Raw genomic sequence first — 12,270 nt, 5'->3', positions numbered from 1 at the left:
CCACTTCAAAAGTTTTCCAAGCATGCCAAGGTGTTTAAGTTCGAATTCAGAAAATAGATTCCTGGGCACAGTGTCCCTCCAGTGTGGGGTCCTCGACGAAATTATTGACCTAATGGAAAAAAAACGTTTGACAGTTTTCTGACTTTTTTATATTAAGCATATTTAGTGTACTATTTTTTATTAATTTTAAGGCTTTTGTGGTTATTCACTAAACGATTATCACTAATTACAAGTTTCTTACCACGACATGATTTCTTTTTACTTTCCCGATATTTCGGAACGGTTACACGTTCCATGGTGACGGGTTGACTGGCCAGCGGCAGATGACAGCTTTAAGAACATACATATCTGTCTACCCTTTTTCGCTGTTGATGACTACCATCATCTCGACTACTTGTGGTGTTACAATTGTCGCTCACTTTTTTCCAACACACCACACTGACTGTAGCGCCCGTCACCCTGAGACATAAGTTGACAAGTCCCATGTGCCTGTAATTTCACCAGCACCCTTAACCCTTCAAAACCATAACACAGAAACGTATAAAGAAAATGTTAAATCTTAAATAAGAAGATTAAAAATAATCTCAGTGCAGAGTACTAAAAAACCGACCTCAAAATTTTGTGGAATTACATATATTTTTGCCAAGTTTTATTGAAATCGGATACCGGAAAGTACGCGATACCGGATTCATCCCCTAGTTTGCTACCCTTAGAGGTGGAATATTTTCTTCAAATTCCTATATACCTCACTGCTGAGGTACCCTATTGCTAACAAAAAAAGAATCATCAAAATCGGTTCACAATTGCCGGAGTTATCGCGTAACATACATAAAAAAATGCAGTCGACTTGAGACCCTCTTCCTTTTTTTGAAGTCGGGTAAAAAACACTATGTAGTATAAATAACATTTTAGTTGAAAGACATGGACGCGTGCTCATATCAGTCGAATAACTTGCTATAAGAATTAAAGATCGCTTTAGGTAATAAACGGTTTGTGTTAGAGGTACCACTGCAGAGGTAATACTTAACCGTATAGATGCCCAAAGGCAGTATATTTAGCTTCAGGTTGAAGGTTAAATGTAGTATTTGCAAATAAGTCTTGTCATGTAAAGGTAAAACGCGTTATATATATATATATATATATATAACGCGTTTTACCTTTACATACATTTGCCAAGCCATATATATATATATATGGCTTGGCAACTTATGTCTCAGGGTTTCGGGTGCATACCGGCAATGTCCCTCAGATCTTTGTGATTTAAAGCTCTGAGTGGCACTGCAACTGTTAGGGACAGTCGTGTCGCTTACCACCAGACATACGACTTATTCGTCCGGTTACTTGATATCATTAAAAAATGTTACTTTCATAAAAAAAGCCTTATTATATGTCTGAGCAAAACCTGTTGTACAGTGTACAACTAACACTAACTTTGCGCTAGTCTCCATCTAACATAGGCTATTATGGTAATTTGGTGTACTAATTTTGTATGCTAATTAATACTCTATGCGGCTGAGTTGGAAAGTTCATGAAAGTTAGACATAGTAATAATGTGTCGGACAACCTTCCATTCCCCTGTACCAGAGCAAAGAAATTAACTCCGAAGCGCTATCCAAAACACTCAAAGCAGAACTAATTAAAAAAAAATCAGTTCTCACGAGAATCCAATCCGAATCCTTCTCATTTAGCGTTTAACCGCTGGGTCGCTAGGTCAGCTTGATTAGAGACAAAGTTTTTGATATTTAAGCGTGAATCACGCATATGAGTGCGGGTGTGGGTTGTTCAGGATCGCGGAGGGTCTAATTCAGTGTACTGTATGCATTTTAATTCTGTACGCGCTCACGCTCAGTGTGTTGTCGTCCACTGAAATACGCGGAATTAGACCCGCCACGGTCCCGAACCGACACGCGCCCGACCCGCACCAGCTCGTTGTGTGTTTCACGCTTTATTCAAGAAACAAAGCAAAGGAATAACTAAATAATTTAATAGCAGTAGAGCTCCTTGTGAAAGAGTTCGTCCAGGGTAGTACTGCCACCTTACCGATTTCTGTCGCCAAGCAGTAATGTCAGCATTACTGTGTTACGGTTTTGAAGGGCAAGAGGGTGCTGGTGAAATTACAGGCACATGAGACTTGTCAACTTATGTCTCAGGGTGACGGGCGCAGTGGCAGTGCCCCTCGGATCTTTGCAATTTAAAGCTATGAGTGGCACTGCAATTGTTATGGACAGTCGTGTAGCTTACCATCTAGCGCACGACTTGTTCGTCCCGTCACCTGATATTATTATTATTATATTATAAATAAACTTAACAAGTGCAAGATTAAGGGTTTGTTTAAGTTGCTGCTGTATGGTAATTTATAAATTTCATAACATAAAAGTGGTTGCATGGAACGCGCGTTCGTGACACGCGCGATGCAATCGCCTACAAATCCCAAGCGTAGCGATGCAATCGCGCGTTTGTATCGATGCAGTCGCGCGCATGCATCGCGTTTGCATCGCTGCTTAAAATCGCGCGCGTGTATAAAGGTAGACGATCAGCGACTGCATGGCTACTGCGTCGCTGCTTAAAATCGCGCGCGTGTGTAAAGGTAGACGATCAGCGACTGCATGGCTACTGCATCGCTGCTTAAAATCGCGCGCGTGTGTAAAGGTAGACGATCAGCGACTGCATCGCTATTGCACCGCGTTTGCATCGCTGCTTTAAGTCGCCGTGTGTAACCGCTGTAAAAGTAATTCTTACAACACTTCCCTACAACACCTGATATAATTTATTATCTCTTCAAAATAGACGTAAAATGTTTGACTTGGTTTTGCTATATGAAATTCTAAATAATCAAATCGATTCTTCTGCGCTTCTAGACACGTTACAATTCGTGGCTGGTGTACGTCTTCCTGTGCGGTCTTCTCGCGAACTTCTCCTATTTGTCCCCCCACCAATTACTAAATTATACACACGCATTTCCTTAATTTACATTTCCAACAACGTGTACAATAACAATCTTTCTAATATTGTTCTTTTTGACACTACTCGTAGGGTCGTATTCTAGAACTCTACTCAATGCTCAAGTCAGGACTTGAGTATGATTCAAAGCACTAGAAATCATACTCAAGTCCTTGCCATTAGGGTCGTATTTCCAGTGCTTGAAATCGTACTCAAGTCTGCTCAAATCCTGACTTGAGCATTGAGTACAGTTCTGGAATACAACCCTTAGTAAATTTAAAAAACTGGCTTTACAAATTGTAAATGGCATTTAATAACCAATGTCGTTTGATAAACTCCGTTTTGTAAAATTCTGATAAGTAACATATAAAACAAGACTGTTATCATTACAAATAATGTCGTCTTACCCGTTATAATTGTTAATAAACTGTAAGCACTATATGTCTATTTTTAAGAGAAATATATGTAAATAATTACTTTTTCATGTATGACAGTTTGTTGTCAGAAATAAAAAAAAGATGTATAGGTATAGAACTGTAGCCTAGCCTTAGAGAAATGAGAATGTAGAAGGCTCGTGTAGAGGACTGTATCAATGATTAAAGGGTGGGTGCTAACAACGAGTGAGTAAGACCAAAGCAAATGTAGGTACTTACAGCTTATTAATTTATTAGAAAAAAACGTATAGCTTTCATAGCAAAACAGCAAACAAAAGTCAAGAAAAGGCGCCAAAAACAATCACTTTTAAATTTAGAATTTAAAAAGAAAACTAAAACTTAAAGAGACTATAAAATATATACGAAAGAGATCTGTAGCGATTGCTGCGATTTACTACAGTTCCCTCCGCAAGATTTATTATAGGATGATAAAAGAGAAACCCAAAAGGGCCTATTATAACCAAAACAATTTTAATAGTAATTGAATTGAAAAATAAATTAAATGATGACGCATCTTCTCGTTTCAAAAATTGTTGTGGAAGTGAGCACGGATCGAACAAACATAAGAATAATGAAGGAAAAGGAAATTCGAGAACGATTCAAAATTTAAAAATAAGTGGCCAGGAACAAGAGAAGAAGGTGGGATGACGATGGATCAGGATTATCACAGAACTAATAGAATAAACGATTGTTGACTACATAATATAATAACAAAGAGTTAAATATGACGAGGCTTATAGTTACGATGACAATAGATGATGGTATCCGATTTCTGTCGTGCAAGCATAATAATCTCCAAGATGCAACGTAGAACATTTTGCCAGAGCCTAAAATCGTTCGTGTGTTGTAAAATATTACGAAACCATTTCAAAATGTGTAATTAGTCTGAATATGATTATTGTTACACATACATAGGCACTCCACCAAATCCAACTAGCATTAAACACCTAACGTCAAGGGCAGTGGGTCTACAAATACATAAAACATAACTTACAAAATTCACCGAGAACCAAATTATAGCAAAGTGTCAAGGTGGGCCGGATTGTTGCGTTTGAGCAATCGAGTAGATTCGACTTGTGTCGTGTGCGATGAATCGAATCTGGCGCACGCGATTTCAAGTTCGAGAGCATGAACGTTGTTATGATGTAAACAATGGATGGTCACTCTTCAAGTCTGCACACAGGTGCCGCCCCAGGCAATCTTGCGGGAACTTTCCCGTTGGAGGTTGCGGGAACCAAGATCGGTCGTTGTTGTGGCGTTCTTTGGACGTTGTTCGGCTGAAATGAAGATGATTAAACTTTATTAATCATCTAAAATGAAATTGTTAACAGAAAATAATATTATAACTTTTTTATAAAAAAAACCGACTTCAAAGGAAAGCGCGAAACCGGATTCATCCCCCATGCAGTTGGCTACCTTTAGAGGTGGAATATTTCCTTCAAATTGAAATGGGACCGATTATGACCGACAAATGCCGAAGTAAACGCGTAACATACACACAAAAAGTACGGTCGAATTGAAAACCTCCTTTTTTGTCGGTTAAAAATACCAGTTACTATCCATCGGATTTCGTAGATAGTTTTTAACATTATATCTTCGATGAATAAAATTAGGCAAAAAAATAGATAATATTTTAGAGTTTGCGTTATAATTGATATAAGTACTATTTATTTTTAGTAACAATAGCATAACAGAGTGACGGGTGCAGTGGCAGGGCCTTTCAGACCTTTGCGTGTCGCTTACCACCAGGCGCACTACTTGTTCGTCCCGTCGTCACTTTGTGTCATAAAAAGAACTTATATCTATTACGCTTGTCTCACGTAAGGGTAGGCAAAGTTTAATCTCTTGTCAATAAGGACCAAAACATCTGAACCTATTAAGCTTGATTGCAGCTACAATTCATAATAGTCAGTTTTTTTTTCAGTGTATAAATGAGTTGTTTTTTTCTTCATAGAATTGATATTCCTCAATTTATATCTATTTAGGAACAATTGGTAAATCTGAGTCAGCTCTGGCTTATTTAAATTTTTACATAAAAGAAATAAATAAATAACTCACATACTCATAGCGCCGCACTAGGGAAACCCTGTATCGTGGGTGCCATGGACACACACATTCATAACCACAAATTACACCCAAACTCACGACAAAAATAAATGTAGGCATTACAAATATTTCTTCCGGCCCGGGAATCGACTCTGGGACCGTCCGGCATGGTAACCGTTCGGCCACGGAGGCAGTTGTAGTTGTATATTTTTTTCAAAGTGATTGATTCAACAGTTTCACTATTATGCGGAATCAACCAAAGCCATTTGAGGTTGTGTCGACTCTTAAGAGCTCTCATGCCAAAAAAGTTTTGACGTTGGCTCCGCCCAAATTTGTGAAACAAATATATGCCTGAGGTTCGCATGACATGCGACAGGAGATGTTGAATTTTGCGCATTAAAAGTACCAAATTCGTTTTAGCGGAATAACTCTAAAACTAAAGGGATTAAAAAAAATCCGTAGTGACAGTTGTCGATCATGCACAAATATAATTAATTATCTAATTTTTGTCCTAATAACTATACATATATCATATATTATATCAGGGACTGAAAGACGAACATATAGATCGAGCTTCATCTCCGCTTTAAGTCGTAAGGTCTGTGCCAAGCCATTTATATTGATTGACCTTGAATTCACCTTCACTATGCAATCGCGTAGGCACAGAATAGACAGGTACTGTGGTTAAGATTTATTGTGATCTAAATTGTGCCTAATAAAATAAGATTAGAAATGAAGTTGCGTCATGCGATGAATAAAGATCTTTGCGCGCACGCAATGCGCAAGGTGTCTACGCTTGCGACAGCGAATCTACGCGGAAACACTTCCCGCGCCTGCACGCTCGCGCCATCACTGCGCGTCACGGAACACTGCTCGCGCAGCATTGACACACATTCGCGTTGCCCGACTGCGAGGAGGATGTGACGCGCGAAATTTCTTTCTAATCCATTTATTTATTCATTAATGATAAGCTTGTTAAATAACACAGTTCTTGAAACTTTTGGTGAAAACCTTATTAAGGAATATGGCTCATGATCTGTATAATCGGATTTTTAATTAGATATTCTTCTTTTTTTATCGTATCAATGGCATACATATACACTATTATATAGCGGCCCAGAACGAACTTAACCACGCTGATCATGCCTCTAGTAGCTTCAATGATGGACTGTGCATGAAACATGTTTGCCATTGTGGTGAAAAAATTTGCCAATCGGCGTAAGGTATCCGCCAATTGTCGCCCCGGGTGCGCTATTACTATACTATTCGTGTCCTCTGTACAAGGGGCACATTATTACGGAGAGGCCCTGTTCGTGCTATTACAGATAGTAAACTGACTCTATAAGCCTTGAATTTAGCAATCTTTCAATTTGATTTAGCAATCATAAATGTAATTAGAGTTTTAGTAAATAATCGATAGTTTGTAGAAATGTTACACTTTACGTATAATTCATATTAAGATGTTATGGTCTGAAAATTTTTACTTCGTGATATGGGTGTGCAGCTAGGTTAACTCGTCTTCTTTTCTATTTACAATTTACAAACAAAATTTACAAAAATTTTATTCACAAATTGGTCTCGGACATTCTCATCTCGTGCAAACAATAGGGTCACCAAGGTCGTCAAGGATGATGACTTAATGAGAGCACTATATTACATCCACATATACAGGCAGCTTAACATTTGCTGCTTGCCTTTAGAAGCAGTACAGCTCCTTGTGAAAGAGTTCGTTCAGAGTAATACTGCCAGCATTACTCTGTTCCAATTCTGAAGGGTAAGGGTGCTGGCGAAATTACAGGCACATGTATCTTATCAACTTATGACTCAGGCTGACGGACGCAGTGACAGTGCCTCTCAGATGTTTGCGATTTAAAGCTCTGAGTGACACTGCAACTATTATGGACAGACGTGTAGCTTACCACCAGGCGCACGACTTATTCGTCCCGGCACTGAATGTTATATAAAAAAATGCATCTACGTTATTTATACTTACAAATAATTTAATTTATTTACTACTTTTTTACTCTCTATTCTCGAGCTTGCAACGCAAATTGTATTAAAATCTGCAAATCAGTAAAACCAGACGTGATTGACATTGACTGCTACGTCCACCCACATGCCAAATTCCGTTACATTGTTCAAGTGCACTTGATGCTCATAAATGTTTTGCCGTAAGTGTCATTACGGATTTGAAAGATAATTTAACGGATGGTTTCGTGAAAGCATAAGTAAATATTTTATCTACTAGATGAGGTGTAAAGGACGTGTACATTAAAAGAGGTGTATGTATTTTGGCTTTTCTCGATGGGTAGACGAAGAAAAAGATGTCTTCTTATCATATCGACGGCATACAATATAATACTTGCTATCGTGGTGAAAGAAATTGCCAATAGGCGTGAGGTACTCGCCTATTGTAGGTCATGGTACGCCTGACGTAAAGGTACGTCGTACGGGGAGGCTCCTTTCGAGTACCCCTTCGAATCCCAGTGACGGCATGTATACATGATATTAATTTCTAAGTTATGCTCATTTGTGAACGGTGAAGTGAAGGAGACTGGTATCATGTCTGTGGCATCACAATACATTTACTGAAATATTTTATATGCCCGTAAAATTATACATAACTTCAATGAGAAACAACACATCCATAATATTAATCTTAGAGCTAAGTCCAAACTCATGGTATCACGATTTCATTTAACCAAGGTAAACGACTCTTTTACGGGGAAATGTATACGTTTTTACAATCATTTCCTAAGTTTAAAACATGGCTCTAGATTCCACACAAATTTGATTCAAAGTGTATTCCACAACATTGTAAGTTTATGTGAAAAGAGCAATCCCTAGAGTGGCGTTTTCAGGTGAAAATTTATTGTACCTATGGAATAAATGATTCTTGGACTTTGACTTCGACTTTGTAGGATATTGTGGTAAACTCTGCTTATTGAATAAGGTTCACAACCTTTAGAAAACCGTCCGTTTTTTAAATTTAAATAAACAAACGCTTATCTACAATCTCGAAGCAAACACTTTGTGCGAAAGGGTGGTATATCAATAACGTAAGAATGCAGTGTTTTCAAGTTTCTAATGGACGGGTTGTTTCCCTTCTTCAATACCATAATATAATAATAATAGGTATGAGAATAGGAAGTAAAACAGCCGTTTAAACCCAGCACAAGAATCGAATACATAGAGGAAATCTTAGTATCTACTGACTCGATATGCAACTCAGTTAATTACTGACTAAGACATTGACAACACTAGTTGGACTCCAATCAGATCTAAGGAATTTTTGTTTGTGTTAAAACATCATGTTGTTCAATAAATAAATATTACAATGAGAATTAAAATTGTTATTCGACTTGTTCCAGGACTCGACGACGCAGTGAAGCTGGTAAAGGGGATCGGAGGCCAGTGCCATGGGTACGTTGTGGACCTTACAAATCGGGAAGACATCTATCGTGTCGCCAAGAAGGTTAACGAGGAAGTAGGCAGGGTAAGTTAACTAACATACTTGACGTAATGTATTTACGCGGTTAGATCGGTTAATAAATCCTTTCGAAATCCCCTAATGAATTCCAACACTCACTTCTTGACTTCCAACAGATTCTTAATGTGCTTATTCACCTAATGCTAGAGTAGCAGCGGATCTCCTTGTGAAAGAGTTCCTCCAGGAACTGCCACCTTATCTATTTCTGCCATTAACCAATAAAGTGAGCATTACTGCGTTCCGGTTTTAAAGGGTAAGGAAACTGGTGAAATTATAGGCACATGAGTCTTGTCAACTTATGTCTCAGGGTGACGGCCAAGTGGCACTGCCCCTCAGATCTTTGCGATTTAAAGTTCTGAGTGGCACTGCAACCGTGAACGTCAGGTATGTCACTTACCAGCAGGCGCACGACTTGTTCGTACCCTCACTTGGTATCATAAGAAAAATACTATCCTCAACATGGCGTACCTATCGTCCGTTCCAGGTGACAATTCTAGTGAACAACGCAGGCGTGGTGTCTGGCCAATACCTACTGGACACGCCCGACCACCTCATCCAGCGAACATTCGACGTTAATGTACTTTCGCACTTTTGGGTAAGTTAAAATTATACGAAGATAGCTGTGTTAAGGAGTTGCAAAAAGACAACCACCGAAGGACTCAAAAAAAGATTAAGTTGATCTTATATTTTACAAACACAAACAGCATTTTTTTGCCACTTGCGTAAATCAACAAAAAAATCTCATGTTATTTAAAACATGTTACTTAGCAGTTTGTCAGGTTTATTACCGCGTTGTGGTTTAACCAATATTAATATTTTTTGTACCATAAGTTGCAAAATATTACTTCTATAATTTTTCTCAATTCAAAGGTATTTTAATTGTATTTGTGTAGATTATTATTATTTTTTGTAATATTCTACCGTGTGTTCTCATGTTTTTTGCACTTATGAAATGAACTAAGCTTTAGTGCCTTATCAGTGGATTAGTTTTAGTATATAAATTAAACAACATGATGAACGTTCAAACTGTTAAAAATATCTTAAAATACAGTTTTGTTAAATGCATTTTTAGATTTCAAACTTCGTGGTCCCTTCGTAAGGCGTAAGATTATAGTAGCGTTCTGAGCGGATATCCATACCCACCTTCGTGCTTTCAGCACCGCTACTTAAATTATTATACTGGCCTTCTACTCGCGTTCTTGTCCGGTGGCGTCCGAAGTCTAGCATAATAAACAACGAAATTTAAGACAAAATGCCATAAAAAGTCTAAATATTAAACCTTCTACTTCTACAGACTGTGAAAGCCTTCCTACCATCAATGATCGACCATAACGACGGCCACATAGTGACCATAGCGTCGTTGGCTGGGCAAGTGGGCGTGGCCAAATTGGTTGATTATTGCGCTTCTAAATCAGCCGCCTGCGGCTTCGACGAAGCGCTAAAGATCGAGCTCGAAGTGCGAGGCGTTAGGGGTGTTAATACTTCTCTTATCTGCCCGTATTTTATTCGGTCGACGGGCATGTTTGGCCAGGTGGAGTCGAGGCAAGTATTTTTGAAATGTTAATACTTTAAAGTTGTTATCTAGTGTGATCATTCCCAAGTCACTTGTTAAAGATAAAATATTTTTTTAAATGTTGACCTCCAAAGCGTTTACTATTTTATATCAATTCAAAAATGTTTGTTGGAGTCATTTGTTGTGTATGCTCTGTTTAATAGCTTCTGTACTATATTTGTGTACTGAAGTTGAAGTTCTTTGACTTTAAATTAAAGACGTAGTCATTTATATGAAGGAAACTGGAGTATCTGGGTCATATACTGAGAAACCCAAAGTTCGACCTATTAAAATTAATAATCCAAGGCAAAATACAAGGAAAGAAAGGTGTAGGAAGAAGGAAAATATCCTGGCTCAGAAATTTGCGCCAGTGGTTCAATTGTAGAACCCGATCATTATTCAGAGCTGCAGTGTTCAAAGTTCAGATTGCCATCATGATCTCCGCCTTCATTAGAAGATGTCACGTGAAGGAAGAAGAGAGTCATTTATTTTGCTTTTATATTCAATAATTGTTTATATTTTGTAACCGTGTCAATAGAAGAATGTATCTCTTATTATGTGTTAAAAAGTTTAACGAAATAATGTACGATATTATAGGTTCGTGCCACACCTCAACTCGAACGAAGTAGCGGACCGCGTGGTTAAAGCCATCCGCACCAACGAGCCCATCGCGGTCATCCCCGGCTACTTTCTCACGCTGCTGCCTTTCAAATGGTAAGCCACCAAACTGACATCACTATCACTAGCGTTAGGACTTCTTTAGGACGTCTATAAGAGTGTTTAGGCTATAATCCACCAAACTTGACTCGTTTTTCAAGGATTATAAATAAACCTTCGACATGCAGGTTTCGAGACGATATTTTCCTTGTCTGCTTGTAATTATAGTGAAAAAATAGGGTGGTTTGCATCAATATTAGACATAACTGGTTGAAGACTGTACCACCTCAGTCAACCGTGACCATGGGACCTGTAAAGTGCCCGAAACGTCGGTTTGTTTGAAAAAACAAATATACGCGATATACTCGATATTAGAATTAAAATTAAAGTACATTTTAGACTTGAACGTAATTGATTAACATGGATTTTATATTACTATTTTTACATTTATTTGTTGTTATACATATATTATGTATATATTTATTTTAAAATAATATAAAATAATAATAATTTACAATAATATTTTAGCGCACATTTCAAGAATGAGCGGGAAGGTTATAAGTTTATAATGTATGAAAAACATACTTCACAATGATAATGCCAAACCACACACCTTTACTAAACCGTCAAAACATATTGCAGTTAGGTTGGTATGTGTCATCTACAAATATACATAAACTCAGTACAGAGTACTAAAAAACCGACCTCAAAAGTTCAAATCAAATCAAATCAAATAATTTATTTGCATGTCACAGTTACAGTACATTTTTAAATACAATTTAAGGTGTTATGTCATTGTATAGGATCATGTGACGCCCTGTAAGGGCATGGCGAATTACAGAGGGGCATTTATAAATTATACTAACAAATTATCATATTTATGGGATGAAAAGTATTTACAAAATAAAAATAGTCTTAATATTATTAAATAAATGTCAAAGGCAATTTCATAATATAATTTTAAATAAATTCCAGCAATGTCGTATTATTATTATTATTCCTCCAAATATTTATCACAGAAATATTCATTTATATTGTAATAGCATTTTTTAATTAACAGCTTTTTCAATGTTTTATCAAAGTCAGTGTCTTTTACTATGTCTCTAATGTTAATTGGTAGATTGTTGTACAATTTTATAGTCATAAAATAA

At 37.4% G+C, this 12,270-nt stretch overlaps 1 protein-coding gene across 1 annotated transcript in view; it reads left to right on the top strand.

The window, feature by feature from the left end:
• Positions 1-12,270, top strand: part of LOC113231220 (estradiol 17-beta-dehydrogenase 11-like) — a 114,218-nt gene that overhangs the window by 89,545 nt on the left and 12,403 nt on the right. The window contains exons 3-6 of the mRNA XM_026465428.1: positions 8,792-8,916; positions 9,395-9,505; positions 10,205-10,452; positions 11,060-11,176. Coding sequence (XP_026321213.1) covers positions 8,792-8,916; positions 9,395-9,505; positions 10,205-10,452; positions 11,060-11,176 — 601 coding nt within the window. The remainder of the gene's footprint in view (positions 1-8,791; positions 8,917-9,394; positions 9,506-10,204; positions 10,453-11,059; positions 11,177-12,270) is intronic.

This window comes from Hyposmocoma kahamanoa, unplaced genomic scaffold (assembly GCF_003589595.1).
Source record: "Hyposmocoma kahamanoa isolate Upper Pololo Valley unplaced genomic scaffold, ASM358959v1 65, whole genome shotgun sequence".
In the NCBI taxonomy this organism is placed as follows: domain Eukaryota; kingdom Metazoa; phylum Arthropoda; class Insecta; order Lepidoptera; family Cosmopterigidae; genus Hyposmocoma; species Hyposmocoma kahamanoa.
This window is presented reverse-complemented; position numbering and strand designations above follow the sequence as displayed.